This window comes from Protopterus annectens, chromosome 9.part0, assembly GCF_019279795.1.
Source record: "Protopterus annectens isolate FY-2018-M chromosome 9.part0, PAN1.0, whole genome shotgun sequence".
NCBI lineage: Eukaryota > Metazoa > Chordata > Ceratodontiformes > Protopteridae > Protopterus > Protopterus annectens.
The window spans coordinates 1,474,545,950-1,474,570,372 of NC_056743.1; the positions used below are offsets into that span (position 1 = coordinate 1,474,545,950).

The 24,423-nt window shown below is 39.7% G+C and overlaps 1 protein-coding gene across 1 annotated transcript in view; it reads right to left on the bottom strand.

Moving 5' to 3' along the window:
• Nucleotides 1–24,423, bottom strand: part of LOC122812125 (adhesion G protein-coupled receptor E1-like) — a gene marked incomplete in the record, with an annotated part of 2,110,064 nt that overhangs the window by 117,717 nt on the left and 1,967,924 nt on the right. Inside the window, 1 exon segment of the mRNA XM_044084415.1 lies at nt 1,800–1,852. Within this exon segment, the coding sequence (XP_043940350.1) occupies nt 1,800–1,852 (53 nt within the window).

The following is a 24,423-nucleotide window of genomic DNA, read 5'->3' on the forward strand; positions in this document are numbered from 1 at the left end:
TCTGGAACAAGGGCTAAAGTAATTCATATTTTTATGATGTAAAGCAAATGCATGTAAAATGTTTTAGTAGTTATTTTATCTGGATGTATGTTGTAGCTAGTGATGAAAGCAGATATGAGAATATCAGCAAAATCATTTTACATCTGCTATTTTATTATCAGTGGCAAAGGCTCCTTTTTGCCCACCTGAGTTACCACAGACTTGGACAAATAGGAAGACAGGACATCTCATCTGAATAATGATACCACAGGAGTACACCAGTTAAAATAAAATGATTAGTGCTAGCACTGGAACACACATACACACACACACACACACACACACACACACACACACACACACACACACACACACACACGTATGCACCTAATATGAAACAAATTATGTACAACCCTCTGCTATCCTCAGCACTGATGCTGAATGTGATACCTGCTGAGTCTGTTACATGGATAGTTTGTTTGGTTTTTCTTAAATGTGTATTTTATGCAAAATTTGTCAAAAGTTTAAAAAATTACATGATAGTAAAATAATAATTTTATAAAACTTAAAAATTCAAATAATTTAAATGCTTAAACATCTAAGCACATAAAATATCTGCATCATGAAAAGAAAAGTATATGTCTAGCAAAACAAAATTCATTTTAAAAAGTACCGTACATAAATTGATAAAAATAAAATGTCAGGACAGAGGCTGATGTGTGAAATTGTAAGGTTTCCTTCTTCAAAACAGAGCGATGAGCTTGCATGGTGATATACCAGTTAAGAATACTGTCTCAAGGTAGTTGATTCTCCAGTCTGTTCTCAGCAGAATACTTTCTGTACTGTTTTCAGTATGAACTTCAGTTTCATAACACATCCAAACGATATGCCTTAGATGAATTAACAGTCCCCTAACTGCCCATATGCATATGTGCTATGAATTTTTGTGTGCTTGCTTGTGTGTGTGTGTGTGTGTGTGTGTGTGTGTGTGTGTGTGTGTGTGTGTGTGTGTGTGTGTGTGTATCTCTACCTATATATATATATATATATATATATATATATATATATATATATATATATATATATATATGGGTCTATATTATATGCTTGAAGTTTTAAAACTTCGACTCTCATATGATCGACACCATATGAGGGAAGTTTTAAAACTTCAAACAAATAATAAAAAAATAAAAAAAAAAAAAAATTTACCCGAACCCCCACGTGGGGGGATTGCACCACACACACCCCACTACTTAAATATATGAACTCAGAGATCGCACTACATTGAAGTAAAGGGAAATGTTCCCTATGAAGATCTCTGTTGGAACACACACACACACACACACACACACATATATATATATATATATATATATATATATATATATATATATATATATTTATATAGACACACACACACACACATGTTGTCATGGGCATATTCCCCCAATTAAGACTCTGAATCTGATTAAGCAGATAAGCTGAAAGTTAGTTTGTAAAAGAAAGCAATGCAGAAGGAAGTACAAGAACATTATGTAACATTATATAACCATACATTTCACATATGGAAAAATTTAAACAGAATAATGGAAGAACTAATACTGTGAATGATGTATATAAAACAAGTTATGTTTTTGTTGTAAATAAGCACACACACACGCACACACACATACATACACACACACACACACACACACACACACACACACACACATACATACACACACACACACACACACACACACACACACACACACACACACACACACACACACACACATACATAGAGAGACAGATAGATAAAAAAGAAAGGGGTTTACCATTCTATTGTACTTGATTTCTTCTCAAACGTTTGCATTGTATGTTCTTCTCCCTGAAAAAAGAAATGTATACTAAATCCAGCAGCAATTCCTTTGTTAATATATTCACATAATCAGAGTATAAATTACTTTGTCAGACTCAGTGAATAATGTATAAACCTTTAGCATTATTTGTATATATTTTTCTTATTTAGCACTTAATGACTTAAGTAATTTTTAGCTCAACAGTAATTCATGTCAATAATTCTCTTGCAGTAACATGATTTCAATAAAGAGTGACAGTACTTCTGTCATGCATGCTAAATGCAGTTATTTTTCTTTTATGACAACTCTAAATTTTACAAGTCTCTATGTAACTAAATTAAACCTTAAAGATTATTACCATAGTCCATCCATGGGCTAGATCCCAAAGCAATTTACAGCGAGAACATGGTTCTCTCCTAAGCTTGTAGTACAAAAATGACCTGGGATGATTCCAGGAGAAGGCTTACTTGTGTTATCTGTGATCCAGGAATGAAGAAGCAAACTTATCATCACAGTCTACCATTTAAAATAACAAACTGGTAAATCAGCTTGAATGAAAACATGGTAAAGCATACCTAAATAGCAAGGTATGCTGTGCAGCCCACCCGTGTATGGCATGGAGTAAAATGGTACTGCTAACAAACAGAAGGCAGAAATGCATTTTACCCCAAATCAATGATATAAATAAAGAGGTCATAAAATATGTATGATTGTCAGTCTTGTATTGGTTTCTCTGTTTGTGCAATAATAGTAGAGTATGAAACTATTAAAACAGGAAGTTAGGCAGACTTTTTTTTATAAATAATGTCATAATCTTACTGATTTATAAAGTAAAATTGTATTTAAAATATACACTTCTTTTGAAACACTGCCATCATATACAGCTCTTTCATACTAATGGCTGATGTTTCCCCTCGCAGCCATATTTCGCTGATGTCCAAATGTGTTGACTCAGAAAGCCTTTGCACACTAAGGCATTAATCAGTATACTAATATAAACTGCTCTACGGTATGGTTTTCTGCCTTGCCTACATAATGTGCTTAGTATAGTGGTTTTAATATCTTCCCATTCAATTACTATAATGTTTCTCAGTTACACTGCATTTGTATATAATCTAAGGTGTAATTATTGTAAGCTATCCACTGGTAAGTGCAAATGCCTTCACAGGTTGTCGTGGATCTGGGGAATATATTTGCCTTCAATATTAATAACCAATGTGAAAGTGCATAACATAAAATGGTGTGGATGAACAACAGTCTAAATTTACTGTAGGATACTGGGGGGTGGTATTCTTCTACCAAACATCTCTACTCTCATTACTTATGGCAGCTGTTTTTGATATGAAAATATATAAACAAATATAAAAATCAAGCTACCTTCAACAATGGGATTTCATTTAGACTGCATCTTGTATAACTTAGTGTCCTTATCTTTGTAGGTTTTGAAATTTCATTATGTTTTAATTACAAAAGCCAGGTGACTAATGCAAAGGCTACTGGAACTACTAATGCAGAAGTTTCAATATTAGTAAATGTAAAGCAGCATTGTACACAGATTCAACCCTTTTATATGAGATTAGGTTCATTCATAGCTTCATCAGTATGCATGCCTTTGACAAACTTTAAAAGTGATAGCAATGTTTTTTTTCATGGTGGTGAAGGTGGTGGTGGTGACACATGTAAAGACTTTAAGAAATCCAGCTTTACAGCTTTATATCACTTTTTTTGTTTTATTGTTTTGCAGAATCTACATATTTATGTATCTTGAAACACATAAAAAAGAAACTGTTATCTTATGATAAATTTCCATTTAGTTATATATTACACACAAATTAGTCTCCTGAAACAAAGCTGTGCTTAACTGTGTCTGTGTGCACGTGTGCGTGTGTGTGTGTCTGCATGCATGTGTGCACACGTGTGTGTGTGTGTGTGTGTGTGTGTGTGTGTGTGTGTGTGTGTGTGTGTGTGTGGTTGAAATTGGACTGCTGCTGAGCCACATTACCTCAATATAAATAATCACAGTACAGCAATTGAATGAGTGATAAATGAGATATATTTCCTGTTTCTTTGGCAGGTTGGTACAGATGGTTTGTCTCTAGATCCTCCACTGGACTACGGATGAAGTTACTTAACCAAACATTGTTTGTGTGTTCCCCTGGATAGGGCAGAAGGTATGTTCAGTGGGCTAACATGGTTAAGATTCTTTCCTTTAGTTGGGTCCTACTTTAGAGACTTCTTGATTTTTTTCTTCTGTGTATATACTCACATCTATATACCTGTGTATCTATATGTCTATACTAACTCCACAGCAGTATAACCACAGAGCAAGAAGATAACTCCTAAAAACATATTTCAGTCAAACTGTTGCAGTTCAGCTGTAATGTAATGTGAAAACCATCAACAAAAAATATCAAAAAAGGGGCATGTGATGAATGTATGTCACAATCAGGTATATGGCACCTAGAGAAACTGCAGATGTCTCATTTATTTGTTAGTTAATTTGTTTGTTTTATTAGGAGACTTTAATGGTTTATTACACTGTAGTAAGTAGAATTTGTATTTATGTATTTTTTGTTTGCATATGTAAATGTATGTCTGTGTGTGTTGATACACATATTTGTGTGTGTGTATGTGTGTGTGTGTGTGTGTGTGTGTGTGTGTGTATATATATATATATATATATATATATATACATTTATTTATTTATTTTACATTTGTTTACCGGGAATGTCTGACTGGACACAGGTCCTTTTTCAGCAGAGGCCTGGCGAGCAAAGCTCCAGTTATAAGAAATACAAACAATTACAGAAGTTTACAAACATGCAAGAAATCACAGAAGTTTTCGCAAACAACAGTTACATAATGATGGACAATACAATTCTTTAGTAGCAAATATTTACATCACTCATCATATAAGAATATGTACAATTTGAATGAGAAAGACAAATAGTTTCAATATAGTTGAGGTCAAATACTGGTGTAATATAACACTCAATGAGCAATATTTTGTGAAAGAGACTGAGATAAGGGCTATCCATGACAGTTATAAGAACAGAGCCAAGTGTCTATTAAGTGTGATTTTAGGAGCTTTTTAAATTGTAGTGTAGAGCAGTTGGAGTTTATTGAGGTTGGCATTTTATTCCATATTTTAGGAATGTAGTTTGAGAAGAGTGATTCCCCAGCTGAATTGTTAGCTTTGGTGATGTCTAGGAGTATGTTATTGGAACAGACAGGTCTAGAAGTGATGTACGGTTGTATAAGATTTTTGAGAGCAGGAGTTTTATCTGGTTGATGCAGTATTTTGTGAGAAAAGATTAAGTGATTACAGTGTAGCAGCTGAGGAAGTTCTATCCATTTTACTTGTTTAAGAGATGTACAGTGATGTGTCATCAGTGGCAAACTTAGTAATTTTATTGCAACAAGATTCGAGCTTGGTTAGATCATTTTTGCGGAGGTTGGTTAGAATTGGGGAGGCATATAGGACAGTTGACAAGAGGTGTGTGAGAGTGACAGTAGCTTTTGTGTTTCTTGTTAGAAATTCTTTGTTTCTGTATAGAAGACATAGTTTCTTGTGGACCTTCTAATGGCTTGAGCTATGGGAATATTGAATTTTAAGTTATTGTCAATTTATATGCTTAGCAGTTTAGTGTGAGTTATTTGGGTGATAATAGTTTTATTTTTGGATAAGATATTGAAAGACATAGACAGGCATAGTATTGTAAATAAAGGTATGTAGAAATACAAATATAAGGTGTGTTTAATAATTTGTATTTTTGGAGGGAAGTCCCACCATGTGTAAAATGGGAAGAAGGGTTGAAGATGGATGGATGGATCTTTGCACATGTAATTTGGTTTTATTTCTTATGGTTTATCTGCAGTTTTGGTTTATGGTTGCTGTTTTCTGTTTTTATGGATGTGCTTTTAGTGTCAAATTGTGTTATATATTTGGCTTTAAGTTAAATTTGCATATGGCTATGTTTTGTGATTTGTAGGGGTCGTTTATATTGTTTTGTATGTGTGCATGTGTGTGTGTGCTTTATTTATTTTATTTACTTATTTATTGATTTGCATCTGTTTACTGGGATAGTCCACTGGGCCAAGATGAGCCTATTTTCAGTGGAGGCCTGAGGAGAAACGGTCCATACACATAGAATAAGTATTGCACAGTACATATAGTACAATATGCAACAAACAATTACATAGACTATAAAGATACATTACAAATGAGCAGTGTAGTACAAATTCAGTACAGCACCATACAGTGGAGAACTAAGAGACAGTACATTCTGAAAAGCATACAGTAGCTCAATACAAAAACCAGTCACTGGAGATCTAGATCATGGCTTTTAACAATACCACATATAATATGCAGTAGATCCAGATGGTGAGGTAGAGCTAGGTGTGAATTTTATGTAAGATGAGAGAGTTATTGCTAGGTGGAGTTTAGTAAATTGGGACTCTTGCCAGGATGGGGAAATGGGGTATGGTTGAACGTTCAACCATAAGAGAATTTTAGGAGTTTAGGAACAAAGTCTGGAGATAAGAGCAGTTAAAGGTATAGTTTTAATATAAAGTGGGCGAGTATAGAAGAAGAATCCATCCGAGCATTTCTATGCATTTGGTGCATGCTGTGGTTTATGGTAGCTTTGTATTGTAGCTGTGTGTTTTATGTTGTTCTGTATGGTTATATGCACATTTAAAGCTGGGGATGTGTGTTTTATGTTGTTCTGTATGGTTATATGCACATTTAAAGCTGGGGATGTGTGTTTTATGTTGTTCTGTATGGTTATATGCACATTTAAAGCTGGGGATGTGTGTTTTATGTTGTTCTGTATGGTTATATGCACATTTAAAGCTGGGGATGTGTGTTTTATGTTGTTCTGTATGGTTATATGCACATTTAAAGCTGGGGGGGGGTGTTTTATGTTGTTCTGTATGGTTATATGCACATTTAAAGCTGGGGATGTGTGTTTTATGTTGTTCTGTATGGTTATATGCACATTTAAAGCTGGGGATGTGTGTTTTATGTTGTTCTGTATGGTTATATGCACATTTAAAGCTGGGGGTGTGTGTTTTATGTTGTTCTGTATGGTTATATGCACATTTAAAGCTGGGGATGTGTGTTTTATGTTGTTCTGTATGGTTATATGCACATTTAAAGCTGGGGATGTGTGTTTTATGTTGTTCTGTATGGTTATATGCACATTTAAAGCTGGGGGTGTGTGTTTTATGTTGTTCTGTATGGTTATATGCACATTTAAAGCTGGGGGGTGTGTTTTATGTTGTTCTGTATGGTTATATGCACATTTAAAGCTGGGGATGTGTGTTTTATGTTGTTCTGTATGGTTATATGCACATTTAAAGCTGGGGGGGGTGTTTTATGTTGTTCTGTATGGTTATATGCACATTTAAAGCTGGGGATGTGTGTTTTATGTTGTTCTGTATGGTTATATGCACATTTAAAGCTGGGGTGTGTGTTTTATGTTGTTCTGTATGGTTATATGCACATTTAAAGCTGGGGATGTGTGTTTTATGTTGTTCTGTATGGTTATATGCACATTTAAAGCTGGGGGTGTGTGTTTTATGTTGTTCTGTATGGTTATATGCACATTTAAAGCTGGGGATGTGTGTTTTATGTTGTTCTGTATGGTTATATGCACATTTAAAGCTGGGGATGTGTGTTTTATGTTGTTCTGTATGGTTATATGCACATTTAAAGCTGGGGATGTGTGTTTTATGTTGTTCTGTATGGTTATATGCACATTTAAAGCTGGGGATGTGTGTTTTATGTTGTTCTGTATGGTTATATGCACATTTAAAGCTGGGGATGTGTGTTTTATGTTGTTCTGTATGGTTATATGCACATTTAAAGCTGGGGATGTGTGTTTTATGTTGTTCTGTATGGTTATATGCACATTTAAAGCTGGGGATGTGTGTTTTATGTTGTTCTGTATGGTTATATGCACATTTAAAGCTGGGGATGTGTGTTTTATGTTGTTCTGTATGGTTATATGCACATTTAAAGCTGGGGATGTGTGTTTTATGTTGTTCTGTATGGTTATATGCACATTTAAAGCTGGGGATGTGTGTTTTATGTTGTTCTGTATGGTTATATGCACATTTAAAGCTGGGGGTGTGTGTTTTATGTTGTTCTGTATGGTTATATGCACATTTAAAGCTGGGGATGTGTGTTTTATGTTGTTCTGTATGGTTATATGCACATTTAAAGCTGGGGTGTGTGTTTTATGTTGTTCTGTATGGTTATATGCACATTTAAAGCTGGGGATGTGTGTTTTATGTTGTTCTGTATGGTTATATGCACATTTAAAGCTGGGGGTGTGTGTTTTATGTTGTTCTGTATGGTTATATGCACATTTAAAGCTGGGGATGTGTGTTTTATGTTGTTCTGTATGGTTATATGCACATTTAAAGCTGGGGGTGTGTGTTTTATGTTGTTCTGTATGGTTATATGCACATTTAAAGCTGGGGATGTGTGTTTTATGTTGTTCTGTATGGTTATATGCACATTTAAAGCTGGGGATGTGTGTTTTATGTTGTTCTGTATGGTTATATGCACATTTAAAGCTGGGGGTGTGTGTTTTATGTTGTTCTGTATGGTTATATGCACATTTAAAGCTGGGGATGTGTGTTTTATGTTGTTCTGTATGGTTATATGCACATTTAAAGCTGGGGGTGTGTGTTTTATGTTTTGTACTACTTTTTGTGTTGCAGGTGGTTTGGTCTATAGGCAGTGAGTGTTTTGTTGGGCACATGAATTTTATTTGTACTTGTAAAATATATTTATTTACATTATTGTTTTATAACATAATATTTTACATTCAATAATTCCCCTCCACAGCTGGACACTACCCCGTCCTGCTCTGTCCTTCTGATCTCTTCCTTGTTAGGATGCTCCTGTCCACAGCAGGACAGTAATCTTGTCTTGCCTGTGTTCTTTTGTTGTAACACCTTTATTAAATTATCACTTAAGAAACAGGCACACATACATTAATAGAAAAGAAAACAAACCATATTAGCATGTTTCATGCATTATATATTACACATTTTCTTTCTTTATGCCAACTATCATTCATTACATTACATGAATTGTTCAGTTCTCTTAAATCTCATTCCTCCTCTTAAAAATTATTCTGCAAGTATTGTTCCCAGAAATTTCTTTGTAATTTGTTCTTTCCCTTTTCTAAAGATCCCCGTTCTAGTCCTTTAATTTCTTAAACAAAAGAAAACTGAAATTGCAACTGGTTAATATTTTCATTTCTATTTTCTATTAGTTATTTTATTTATTTATTTATTTATTGGCAAACAACAGCATTAAACTTAATATGGCCTTACTATGTCTAGGCAACCCTTGTTCTTTGTTACTTGTCAGATTGAGACCCCACCCATCCACTCCCAGCAGGACAGTCACCTATCATGCCTGTGTGCTGTCCCCACAAGCAACACTTATCATCTGCCTGTGCTGTTTTCATGCACACTTACTTGCACCCTGCACTCCTGATGGCCATTGTCAGTTGTCTTGTACGCTGTCTGTATGCCTATGTGGTGGCATAAACTCTTATCCATGATATTAATATTCCTGTGTTGTTAGATGTAACTTGGTTTCACACAATAAGGCAACCTCTCTTTTGACCTGCAAAACCAGGCCTTCTGACATGGTAATTATGCTTAAGAGATGATTAGCACAGTTGCTCTGAATTACATCCATGATGTAATGCATAACAGCATTGCATTGCGGATGTAATTCAGGTTATCTCTGCCCATTCCTGGGTAAGAGGTCATGTCCACAGTTTTCTCATGACTGGACACAGTGTAGCTAACAGGGTTAAAGGGTCTCTGATAGTACTTAGGTATGTCAATTCTGTTCCCACATCTGCTGATTCAACAGAATACAATCCAGCACTGGCAAAATAAAGTTTTATATTCCTGGTCTTAGGAAAATGCTCTGGCTGATAGTGGTTAAAAGGCATGTTGTTAGATTGCATTTTATGCAGCCTACTAATATAATTCATAGAGCTGAATAAATGAAATATTAGTAGCAAAAGAAATTATAGACTTTATTTAATATTTTAAAATATGCACATGTCATACACTGACCATGATGCCTTGATGTTCAAATTTATGCCATTTGACAATCTTCTTCCAAAATAATGGTGACTACCACCATGCTATTACAGGAGACATGATTTAAGCCTTACCTTAAGTCATTACTGTACACCAGCATCCATTAGCTGACTAACCTCTGGCCATAATTTAGAAGACTTTTAAATGTTATTTGCAAGCAATGTTGAAGGGTGGCTTAATGGTTAAGGTGTTTGCCTTACAACCACAAGATGCAGGGTTTGAGTCTCACAAGGGATAATTGGCTAGGCTTAAAATGGCTCGCAAGGGCAGTTAGCTTAGTATGAAGATGTGGGTAGAATCTTTATGAAGATGTTGGATTGTAGAGCTTGCATTGTTTCAGAACCTATGGAGTCAGCTTATATCATGTCTGTCAACATGTGATACTCAACATTTTAGAGTTCAAATAAAAGAACTGAGTGGGAAGATTCAATCTATCATTAATTTCAGGACAGAAATAACAGTGGACCCCCTTCAGTTACAATATTACAGAGTATCCCCACTAGAATGTCTAGAATATAAAAATGTTGTACGGTAAACAAAATCTAAAGCATGTAAGTCCTCTTTTTATCCCTGAAACAATCAACTATAGATGGCTAGCCTTTTATGCAGACAATATCTCTAGAAGTGCTTTGGGATAACTTTGAGACATTCTGCAGTTCATACTCAGAATAAGAGAATTATTTTTCTACATGAATCAGTTTATCAGCCTGCTTTCCAATATTCTGACCATAACACTTGAAACAAAACAATGGAGACTAATGTCATCAAAGAAGAGCTGTATAAATGTCTTCTAAAATACAACAAACCAGGTTTGCTGAATTCTACAGGACACCACTCCTAACAGGATTAGCACTGGTCTGGAAAGTGTTCAACTATACAAACGATTCCAAGTTCCGCCTTCTTGGAAACATTCCTTTCTAGTCCCAGTTTTGAAATTAGGCAGCTATCTCTTTTAAGCATGAATTAAAATATTCCCATGGCGGTGTGGACTGCAAAGTTTATCTGCCTATATGCCATCACTAATTTGTTATAATCGGATAAGATTTCTACAGCTGACTGGGATAATATTATGAAAGTGGGCTGATGGACAGAAGCAGGCCATAGATAGCCTTATCGGATAATGCAGAAAAGGTTTTTGATTATGTGAAGTAGCTATACATACACATATTCATTGGAAATTTAATCTTCCAGACTGTCCTTTTAAAGTCCTTCAGACTTTACATGTTAGTTCTTTGTGTTTAGATTGTGGTCCTATTTGTCTAAACCTTTCCCAACTTTAAAGCTGTATATTGGGGTACCCCTTTCATCCTCTGTTATTCTTGTTAACCATTGACCCTTCAGCTGTCAGGATAATGCCCATCCACCAATATGGTTTTCCTTTTGATGTATCTGGAATTCAGCATGGTCAACTAGCCTTATTTAAGGATAATCTTTTATTACTGCTGTCAGACCCCAGCATCCCTAAGGGATAAATATAAATTTAATACAGTGAACTCTTCACTGATCTGTGTAACATTCAACCAAATACCTTCATTACCAGTACTTAAAACTTCAGTGTGTAAGCCTTTTCTGTCTGATAATATATCTTGCAGCCTCTGTAACATGTACTAAAGACATAAGCAAAACAATTATATAACCCTTTTTAGACATTGAAATAACTTATTGGAAAAACAGGTCGATTCCTTTTGAGTTAAAAATGGTGAATATGATGAAAATGATTATCTATTCAAAAATGCATTACGTACTTACTCCCTCCTTCTTTGACTCCCTTACAAATTGTTAAGGAAATGGGATGAGAAGATCCTGGGTTTCATTTGTGCTCTGTGTCACAGTGAGGAAAACCATTCATTCATTACACTGTTAAACATGGAGAATGTCTTCCCATACCAAACTTTCCGCATGCCTATGGAACATGTATTATGAGAATATAGCCATGCTCGAGTGGTATTTGCTCCATGAGCCTTCATAGGTAACACACCAAACAGCTCCCTAAATGATGGAACTATCATTGAGATGCAGTCCATCAAAATCACCTGATTATGATTTTGAGAGACAAAACACCGCCATACCACATACGTGGTCAAGTCTCTCAACAGCAGTTACTGTTAGGACTCTGTCATAGTCCATGTTGGTGTGAATGACTTGAGGCATACCTCCCTGGACTATATGAAGACAAACATGATTGAGATTGCTGAATATGTGTCCCAGGCAGGTATGTCCCTAGCCTTAAGCAGCATTCTACAGGTATGTCCCTAGCCTTAAGCAGCATTCTACCATCACCCAGAATGATACCACAGTACAAACAGAAAATGATTGACTTTAACAATTGGCTTAATTTCTGGTATCATTCCAGGGGGATCCAGTACCTGACAGCCTGGGAAGATACGATTAACAGGCCACGATGCTTTGCCAGAGATGGCTTGCACCTGTCTCACTTGGGCTTCAGGGTCCTGGCAAAGGCTCTTGCCTCCCCCACAGTGCCTTTTTTAGGAAAAGTAATGATGTCAAAACTACCAACATAAAAATTTCAACAAAAAGCAAATTAAGGGTCATGCTGCTAAATGCATAGAGTCTAAACATAAAACTGCACTCATTGCAAGCATTCTTAACCCTGGAAGATGCAGACATTTGTGCAGTAACAGACACTTGCTTCAAAGCAGCAGAGAGCACCCCAGCCTTACCTGATTACTCATCCTATCATATACTCAGACCCCAAATTGTGGGCAGCAAAGCCAAAGGAGGTGGACTTTCAATATATATATATATTAAAGACATACACACCTCTAGGCTGGTCAAATAGTATGACATACAGGAAACACTTCAGGTGCAGTTAACCATTGATAAGACCCCTATTCAAATTATAGCTAGCTACAGGCCCCCAAATTTGTCTCAAGATACCCACTCCACCTATCTGGACCTCTTCGAATCTATCAAGATTCAACACCTTACCCTGATCATGGGTGACTTTAACTACTCAAAAGTAGATTGGAAAAACTACTCATACCAGAACAGAAATGCCCAGAGATTCCTTGATTTTGTCAATGCAAACCCCTTGGAACAGCTAGTCGATACCCTTGCAAGAGGTAATAATAGCTTAGACTTGCTATTAACCAATGTGAGTAACCCCTACAGTATCATCCTCCCTGGTAAGATCTGACCATAAAGTGGTCACTTTCGAAGTCAACATCTCACCCAACTCCCCAACCCCTCCCCCAGCTAAGGTCAGACAAAAAACTTCTCCAAAGCTGATTACAACCTCTTTACAGATGGTATAAACAGCTTCATAGCCCTCTTCCCCTCTGTAGAAACTGGCACCAATATCCAAAACTACACCAAAGCACTATACCAGCATTTATATAGATGCAAGGAATCAGGAATACCCGACAGGACAAAATCATCCTCCACATGGAAGAGTAAACTTGTTTGTGGACATCTGCAATAAATAAACTCTATAACAAAAAGAAAAAAATTGCTGTCCAGGACCAAGAAGGTGCAGCTTCCCAGTTGGAAGCAATGTCTCCATAGCCTGCACAAGCAAAAAAGAGCACAAGTGAAATCCTCCAAAGCAAACTTTGAGTCCAAATTGGCCACATCTACTAGAGACAATCATAAAGTCTTCTTCACATATGTCCATAATCTCAAAGGAAGCATCCAGATCTGCTTAGAACTGGTGGTCAAGGACACCACATATACAAATGGCGTAGATATAACCAATGGGCAGGCTGACAGATTCAGTGAAAACATCACCCCTCTGTCCCCCCATCAGTAAATCAGGACATTCCCAGTACCTGCCCCCTTCCCTTTATATCTAGGGAACAGATCATCACTGCCCTCTCAAAGGCAAAAAATACAACCTCCATGGGACCTGATAACATCCCAGGCTGCATCCTACATGAACTCAGGCAGGAACTTCCAGCACCATTATGCACCCTATTTAATCAAATCCTGAGTACCAGGTTCATCCTAGCTGAATGGAGAACAGCCACTGTCATCCCTTTGGACAAGGGTGGAACATCTACTGATCTGGGAAATTATAGACCCATCAGCCTATCTAGCCTGGTATGCAAGGCCATGGAATGGATTATCATGGATGTCATTAACAAGGACATTGCTAACCTCCAAACACTCAGTCCCACACAGTTTGGCTTCATCAAGGGGTGGGCATGTCTGTTAAATTTGGTTGATTTCTTTGAGACAGTCAGCAAAGCCATGGACAAGAGAAAGGCAGTGCACACCACCTACCTTGACCTGGCCAAAGCCTTTGAAACTATTCCCCACTTGGGCATAATAGATAAACTCTCTCAGCTAGGCATCAATCTGTATGTTACCAGATGGGTAGCAAACTAGCTGACTGATAGAATCCACTTAGTCAAAATAGGGGAAGCCACCTCAAGCAGTAGACCTGTAACGAGAGGCGTACCCCAGGGATCGGTCTTGGGGCCTCTGTTATTTGGGATATACTTTTCTGAGATGCAGGCCAAAACCAGTGGACTATGGTTGATCATGTTTGCAGATGACTACAAGTTAGGTGCTGTCATCAATTCTCCTAGTGATGTGGACATCCTCCAAGAGGGTCTCACCCAAACAAATGACTTGTGCCAAAATCATGCCCTGAAGCTGGATACCAAAAAATGCATCATCATCCCCTTTGGGGAGAGTGACATCCCCACAAATTATCACATTTGTAACAACGTCCTAAGCATGCAATCAGTCATGAGGGATTTGGGTACCCAGGTTGATAGCAACCTGACTTTTGACCACCATGTTACTTCCATTGTACGGAAAGCTTTCTACATTGCACACCTCATAAGTAAATGTATCTCATTCAGGAACAAGGAGGTCATAACATCCCTGTATTCTTCCCTTATAAGGCTCACTACTGAGTACAATATCCCTTTCGGCATGTACCTCGCAAAGCACATGCAGCAGCTGGAGAGACCACATAGATTCCTAACCAGGAGAATCCAGGGCCTCAGACATCTACCATGTACAGATGGGCTAAAAGCCCTGTCCCTCTACTCAGTTTCATGCAAACTCCTCAGTGGTGACCTCTGTCTGGCATACAAAGCAGTCTCAGTCCCCACCTTGATGGGACTGCTGTATATCCACAAGTCAAGGTCCACTTGAGTAACTTGCAAGCATGACCTCAACCTGATCTGTGACATCAATAGGTCTTGTTGGTGGGACAGATTTGTGTCCCAGAGACTGTCCCATCTGTGAAATAGACTACCTCTCCACATCAAGCAGAGTACCTCATTATCCCTTTTTAAGGGCAACCTGGATAACTGGATGGGAAACAGAAAAGACACCCCTGGGATTCCACCTGTGTCCCTCCTGGACAGGGACATCAGGTGCTGACTTGTCTAAACATGGGCTAAATTCTAGGCTAGGCTTATAAAGGCCTCAGGGCCAAAAGCCTAACAACATCCTATGATGCTATGAGCCTATAAACACCTAAAATGACATTTTTGTATGGGACATGTCACCCTGCACTCATTTGTGGAATGGAACTTACCCCATACCTCCTGCTACTTGTAATTACCAACTCCAGGATCAAACTATCTTGGGTAGAAGAGAAATCCCTAGGGAAGCACATTCTTTCACTTTGGTCATAAACCACAGAATTGTACAGATGTGGTGAAGATTTAAAATGATGTTCAATAGTGTAGCGGACCAGTACATACATCAAGTTAATGCCACTCTGCCAAACCTGAAACTCAGTGACTTCTTTATCAGCTGTTTAAAGCTGAAAGAATAGAGTTTGCAGAAATTTAAGGATGTTTTCTCCCATGTTTTAAATTTGTTTTACCTTTTTGTCTTTATGCCAACTCATTATTGTTGTTTTTGATATTCTGTTTTGATGGAATGAAAAGTCCCTTGACTTGGTCCTGTGTTGTCCATTGCCTTACTTGGATAGAAGGAAGTTTCTTAGCTCACCAGTGGGAGTGGGGAGCCTTGAATAGCCTACCTGTCCTTGAGGGAAGTGACCTCAGCACAAGAAGCTGTAGTAATTGGTCATTTTGGACCATTTCTAGCTCTTTTGAAGTTCCCTGGTTAAAATCTGCCTCTGGCATTTTTTTGAAGCCATGTTGCTCAGACACGGCTCCACGTGGTCCTGTTGAGTCTTCCTGGCTACAGAGAACTGAAAAAAAGCGACTGCTTTCCTGATTAAGTATCCTGTTGTTTTTTATATTTGTTTTACCTTCTACTGCTTACATAGAGCAAGCTTTAACTGTTTTCATAGTTATTTACTGCATTTTTTATTATCTGCACTTAAAAGTACATTTTAGTCGAAATTAGTGTAATTCAAGTCGAAAAGTGTTTGTTTGCTGTTTAATTTAATTATTTGGCTGCCCACTAAAGTGTGCTAGCCTGTACTACTGACTTATTGCCTTTTCTGCATTTAGTGCGGAGTTGCCACTAGAGCACCATTGGGCAGCACCAGTTAAACTGTTTCTGGCTCCGTAAAGTCTGCTCTTCATTTTTTCCCTTAGAACTGCTCTACTTGTAATCTAAACAGTCTATTCTCTATCTGTAAAGCTCAGCACTTGTTCCTAAAGCATTTTTTAGTCAGGTAAAGCACTTCTATATTATACAAAGTACTTCACTAGCTTAAACCCCCCTTGAGTACCCACTTCACTATAGGTCCTTTCTGACTCAGTTACACAGCAAACTTTTTCATTTCTTCTAGCATGTCAAAGGGTCAGTTGCTAGCATCCTCTCCTGCACAGCTGGTGAATCTGGGAATATTGAGGCAATGTTACAATTGCCTCATATACACAGACAACCCTCTCCTCCTCCCACAAAACACAAATACATGCGAGAGATGCAACTATATAGCCAAACTGGAGGCTGAGCTCTCTCAACTCAGGACTGGCAAAACCAGACAGGAGGAGAAGGTAACCACACACACCATAAACCCAGCCTCACATAGAACTATCACAACTACAAATCAAACACATAAACACATAAAGACATACTCAGAGGCACTGATCAAAAATCTACCAAAACAGCAGAGGCCTCCAAAGCAGACACCCAAACAACTGCCACCTCATGACATAACACAAGCAACACATAGATGACAAAGTCAGTGTGCAAATCAGTCACAGCCCTTAAGGCCAAACACAATGCCAGACACACTTGTCATAGGTGACTCCATAGTCAGACACACTGACGTCCCACTCACCAGACTGAACAAGGAGAGGGTCACAGTAAGCTGCCTGTCGGGCGCTAGAATCCGCCACATAACACAAGCACTCAGGTCACTCCACAGCAAGTACAAGTATGACTCAGTCATTGTCCATGCCGGTGTGAATGACCTGAGACGTACCTCCCTGGACTACATGAAAAGAGACATAAAGGAGCTCTCAGATTATGTAGCCCAGGCTGGTATGACCCTGACCCTGAGCAGTATCCTACCTTCACCAAGAATGATGCCACAATACAGAGACAAAATGATCAGTTTTAATAATTGGCTTAATTTCTGGTGTCATTCTAAGGGGATCCAATGTCTGTCTGCCTGGAATGACATGCTTGACAAGCCACGCTGCTTCGCAAGGGACGGCTTGCACCTGTCATCCCTGGGATTCCGGATATTGGCAAAGGCTCTTGCCACCCCCATAGTGCCTTTTTTAGACAAGGCTCAAATTCTAAACCCACCGCCCTAGAAAACAATAATGGAAAAAAACTAAGGGTAATGCTGCTCAATGCCAGAAGTCTAAATCTCAAGTTGCACGCCCTCGAAGCCCTCCTCAGTATGGAGAACATCGATGTCTGTGCTGTGACTGAAACCTGGTTCAAGGCTCCTGAGAGCACCCCGGCACTATCAGGTTTTACCTCATATCATGCGTTCCAGCCCCAAAACCCGGACCGTACCACAAAAGGAGGGGGTGTATCCATATTCATCAAGGATACCCACACCTCCAGGTTGGTGGCAACTCACGAAGCATCAGAGACCATTCAGGTGCAATTAACCATAGGCAAAACTGCTCTACAGTTTGTAGCATGTTACAGGCCACCCTCTCAAACTCAGGAACCCCACACAGCCTTCCTGAAGACACTGGAGAGTATAAATGTCTCTCCAAACACCATCATATTGGGTGACTTCAACTACCCAAACAAAGACTGGGAACATTACTCAAGCCCCAATACCCTAGCCCAAAGGTTCCTGGAGTTCATAAACTCAAATGCTATGGAGCAACTTGTCACCATTCCCACAAGAGGTGAAAATATACTAGACCTGATCACAAACATGGGGACAAAATGCTCCACACCGGAAGTATATCCCTCATTGGTGAGATCAGACCATAAACTAATCTCACTGGAGATCCACATCCCGCTCCCACCCCCAACAAAAAAGACCACAGTGAAGAACTTCTCAAAAGCCAACTTCACACTTCTTAAGACTGGTGTGGTATCCTTCAAGACCCCTGAGCCATTGGAAACCACAACCCACGCTGCTGAATCCCTTACAAATGCTTTCTACGAGCACCTCCAGGATTGCATGGATCAAGCAATCCCAAATAAAATCAAGACCCTTTCCACCAAAGGCAAGCGCCCAATCTGGTGGACTCCAGCCATAAACAAACTTTACAACAAGAGGAGAAAGCTACTACAAGATAGAGCAAAATCCCTAAAAGGGAAGACATCTCTGATCAATACTAGTAAAAAACTACGATCACTCATAAAATCATCCAAGGCCAACTTTGAGAGAAAAATCGCCAAGGACTCAAAAGACAATCATAAGGCCTTCTTTAGCTATGTTAGAAATCTGGGTGGAAACTCCCAGATATGCTCAGAATTAGTCCAAAATGATACAAAAATCACTGAACCCACAGACATTGCAAACATACTGGCAGACAGGTTCAGTGAAAATTTCTCTCCTCCCGGCCGCCAAAAGGAGAAATATCTATCCCAGCAGAGTGTAGCCTCCCAATCATCTCAAATGCCCATGTGAGAGCTGCTCTCTAAAGCTAAAAACACAGCATCAATGGGACCGGATGGTGTCCCCGGCTGTGTGCTACACGAACTCAATGAGGAACTAAACCCACACATAAGGCTACTGTTTAATCTTAGCCTTACCACAGGATACGTACCCAAAGAGTGGCGTACGGCAACTGTGGTCCCACTCCACAAAGGCGGTGCTTCTACGGACCCTGGTAATTACCGGCCCATAAGCTTAACAAGCCTGGTCTGCAAAGCTATGGAGAGGATCATAATGGAACTCATAAATAAAGACATTGGGGACCTACAGACATTGGATCCTACCCAATTCAGCTTTGTCAAGGGCAGATCATGCCTCTTGAACTTGGCCGACTTTTTTGAAACAGTCACCAAGGCCATTGATGAGGGTAAGGCAGTTCACACAGCCTACCTTGACCTTGCAAAAGCTTTCGACACAATACCCCACTCGGGTATCATAGAAAAGCTCACCAGCTTAAATGTAAACCCATATGTCACAAGATGGGTTGCAAACTGGCTCAAGGACAGAACCCACAGGGTTAGAGTTGCTGGTGCCATGTCAGACTCCAAGCCGGTTACAAGCGGTGTCCCACAGGGCACAGTCCTGAGCCCCCTCTTGTTCGGCATCTACTTTTCAGAAGTGCAGGCAAACATAGGAGGATTGTGGCTGACAAAGTTTGCAGATGACTGCAAACTGGGCGCCATAGTTGAATGAAAATCCATCAGACACAGATATCCTTCAGAGAGGTCTCATAGAAACGGATAACTGGTGCCAGAGCCATGGCCTTAAGCTAAACGCCAAAAAATGTATAGTCATACCCTTTGGTAAAAACAAGGTAACCCCAAGTTACCACATAGGTGGCAATCCATTAAGCACAAAAGAGGTTATCAGGGACCTGGGGACCCAAGTTGACAGTGACCTTTCTTTTGACACTCACATTGCCAAAGTGGTTAGGAGGACCTTCTACATTGCCCACCTGATTATGAAGGGATTCACATCCAGATCAAGGGAGGTCATTGTTCCCCTGTACTCTTCACTTATCAGATCAATGATTGAGTACAATGCCCCAGTCGAATGTATCTTACCCGACACCTGCAGCAATTGGAAAGACCCCAAAAGTTCCTCACCAAACGGATAAAGGGGCTCAAAATATGCCATATGCTGCCCGACTGAAGAAACTCCAGCTCTATTCAGTCGCATACCGTCTGCTCAGAGGTGACCTGTGCCTGACATACAAGGCCATGTCCAACCCGGAATTAATGGACATGCTCCACCTCAAAAATCCAAATCCACCAGAGCCACAAGAGCAAGAGACTTAAACCTCAACATGGATATAAATAGGACGTGCTGGAGGGACAGATTCATCACCCAGAGACTCCCTATGCTGTGGAACAGAATCCCGGTCCATGTGAGACAGAGCACCTCGCTGGTTCTGTTCAAGAGGAATCTTGACCAGTGGATGGGAGATCGTAGGTTTACCCCGGGGATCATCTCTGTATCACTGCTGGACAGAGGCACGGCAAACTAATGGGTATAGTATTCTTCAACCTAAGGGGTGGTGAAAGCCACACAACTCTGGCTAGGCTTATAAATGCCCTAGGGCAGATAGCCTAGTATGAACCTATGAACCTATTTATGATTTCCATTAAAATTGTGGTAGGAAATGGATATTAGACACTTTTATTCACTTTTGTAGAAGAAAATTTAAGAACTTTTGCTATGCTTCAGCAAATACATGCTTCAGAACCTACCTCTTACTACTTTTACTTAGAATATAATTATTTTCATAAAAGTAACAAGACCCAGATATTTCCTGGCTCAGACGCAAGCCTCCTTTTGAAATATATTAATGATATTAGGGCCAGCTGATTTATCATGTAGTCTGTCTAAATCTTATTCACTAATAATCCACCATCAGTGTCATCCAGATCTAGACATAGCCAGTGTGGGGGGGAGGCTTACTTACTGGATGAGATACGCTTCTGTTGTTGTGACTCCCTTAACATATTTGCATCCGACATATATATACTATATGTTCAGTACCCAAATGGCATATATGTCAAATAAACTGATTTAAAAACAAACAAAAAAGTTTAAATATGTTTTTTTTTTTGCAGAGAGGCAAGTCCCCCTGCAACCCCTACACCCCTGATAATTCTCTCTCTCTTTATCAACTTTGACATCACAATACAGGGTGGAAAGGGTAAATTCCCAGTCTCCGCTGTACTGCAATCTTGGACTGAAAATAGCTGGTGCATGCAACTGGCTGCTTTTTGATCATTGTGCCCCTCTACTCATCACTCATCAGGTCCATAATTGAATACAATGCCCCTTTTGGGATGTACCTTACCCGACACCTGCAGCAACTGGAGAGACCCCAAAAGTACCTCACCAAGAGGATCATGGGCTACAAACAGATGTCCTATGCAGCTCGACTAAAGAAACTCCAGCTCTACTCAGTTGCTTACCGCCTACTCAGAGGTGATCTATGCCTGACGTACAAAGCCATGTCAAACCCAGAATTAATGGACATGCGCCACCTCAAAAAATCCAAGTCCCTTAGAGCTACACTCTCCAGGGACCTAAACCTCAGCACAAAAATAAATAGGACATGCTGGAAGGACAGATTCATTTCCCAGAGGCTCCCCTCACTCTGGAATAGAATCCCAATTCATGTTAGACATAGCCCCTCGCTGACCCTCTTCAAGTGAAATCTGGACGCGTGACTGGGAAATCGCAAATTCACCCCTAGGATCTCTTCTGTGTCCCTGCTAGACAGAGGCACAGTAAACTAATCTTAAAGGGTACCTTCTGTGACCTACTTTACAGAGGCACAGTAGGTTAATCAGTGAAAATTTCTCCTCCCTCCCCAAAGGAGAAATATCTATCCCAGCAGAGTGTAGCCTCCCAATCATCTCAAATGCCCATGTGAGAGCTGCTCTCTAAAGCTAAAAACACAGCATCAATGGGACGGATGGTGTCCCCGGCTGTGTGCTACATGAACTCAATGAGGAACTAAACCCACACATAAGGCTGCTGTTTAATCTTAGCCTTACCACAGGATATTACCCAAAGAGTGGCGTCACGGCAACTGTGGTCCCACTCCACAAAGGCGGTGCTTCTCGGACCCTGGTAATTACCGCCCATAACAAGCCTGGTCTGCAAAGCTATGGAGAGGATCATAATGGAACTCATAAATAAAGACATTGGGGACCTACAGACATTGGATCCTACCCAATTCAGCTTTGTCAAGGGCAGATCATGCCTCTTGAACTTGGCCGACTTTTTTGAAACAGTCACCAAGGCCATTGATGAGGGTAAGGCAGTTCACACAGCCTACCTTGACCTTGCAAAAGCTTTCACAATACCCCACTTGGGTATCATAGAAAAGCTCACCAGCTTAAATGTAAACCCATATGTCACAAGATGGGTTGCAAACTGGCTCAAGGACAGAACCCACAGGGTTAGAGTTGCTGGTGCCATGTCAGACTCCAAGCCGGTTACAAGCGGTGTCCCACAGGGCACAGTCCTGAGCCCCCTCTTGTTCGGCATCTACTTTTCAGAAGTGCAGGCAAACATAGGAGGATTGTGGCTGACAAAGTTTGCAGATGACTGCAAACTGGGCGCCATAGTTGAATGAAAATCCATCAGACACAGATATCCTTCAGAGAGGTCTCATAGAAACGGATAACTGGTGCCAGAGCCATGGCCTTAAGCTAAACGCCAAAAAATGTATAGTCATACCCTTTGGTAAAAACAAGGTAACCCCAAGTTACCACATAGGTGGCAATCCATTAAGCACAAAAGAGGTTATCAGGGACCTGGGGACCCAAGTTGACAGTGACCTTTCTTTTGACACTCACATTGCCAAAGTGGTTAGGAGGACCTTCTACATTGCCCACCTGATTATGAAGGGATTCACATCCAGATCAAGGGAGGTCATTGTTCCCCTGTACTCTTCACTTATCAGATCAATGATTGAGTACAATGCCCCATTCGGAATGTATCTTACCCGACACCTGCAGCAATTGGAAAGACCCCAAAAGTTCCTCACCAAACGGATAAAGGGGCTCAAAAATATGCCATATGCTGCCCGACTGAAGAAACTCCAGCTCTATTCAGTCGCATACCGTCTGCTCAGAGGTGACCTGTGCCTGACATACAAGGCCATGTCCAACCCGGAATTAATGGACATGCTCCACCTCAAAAAATCCAAATCCACCAGAGCCACAAGAGCAAGAGACTTAAACCTCAACATGGATATAAATAGGACGTGCTGGAGGGACAGATTCATCACCCAGAGACTCCCTATGCTGTGGAACAGAATCCCGGTCCATGTGAGACAGAGCACCTCGCTGGTTCTGTTCAAGAGGAATCTTGACCAGTGGATGGGAGATCGTAGGTTTACCCCGGGGATCATCTCTGTATCACTGCTGGACAGAGGCACGGCAAACTAATGGGTATAGTATTCTTCAACCTAAGGGGTGGTGAAAGCCACACAACTCTGGCTAGGCTTATAAATGCCCTAGGGCAGATAGCCTAGTATGAACCTATGAACCTATTTATGATTTCCATTAAAATTGTGAAATGGATATTAGACACTTTTATTCACTTTTGTAGAAGAAAATTTAAGAACTTTTGCTATGCTTCAGCAAATACATGCTTCAGAACCTACCTCTTACTACTTTTACTTAGAATATAATTATTTTCATAAAAGTAACAAGACCCAGATATTTCCTGGCTCAGACGCAAGCCTCCTTTTGAAATATATTAATGATATTTGATTTATCATGTAGTCTGTCTAAATCTTATTCACTAATAATCCACCATCAGTGTCATCCAGATCTAGACATAGCCAGTGTGGGGGGGAGGCTTACTTACTGGATGAGATACACTGTTGTTGTGACTCCCTTAACATATTTGCATCCACATATATATACTATATGTTCAGTACCCAAATGGCATATATTCAAATAAACTGATTTAAAAACAAACAAAAAGTTTAAATATGTTTTTGCAGAGAGGCAAGTCCCCTGCAACCCTACACCTGATAATTCTCTCTCTCTTTATCAACTTTGACATCACAATACAGTTGGAAAGTTTTAGTCTCATGTACTGCAATCTTGGACTGAAAATAGCTGGTGCATGCACTGGCTGTTTTGATCTATTGTTCCCCTCGTACTCTCTTCACTTATCAGATCAATGATTGAGTATAATGCCCCTATCTCGAAATGTATCTTTACCCGGACACCTGCAGCAATTGGAAAGACCCCTAAAGTTCCTCACCAAACGGATAAAGGGGCTCAAAAATATGCCATATGCTGCCCGACTGAAGAAACCCAGCTCTATTCAGTCGACACCGTTCTCTGCCTCATTGGTGAGGTGACCTGTGCCTGATATACAAGCGCCATGTCCAACCCTGAATTAATGGACATGCTCCAATTCCTCAAAAATCCAAATCCACCCGTTAGAGCCACAAGAGCAAGAGACTTCTTA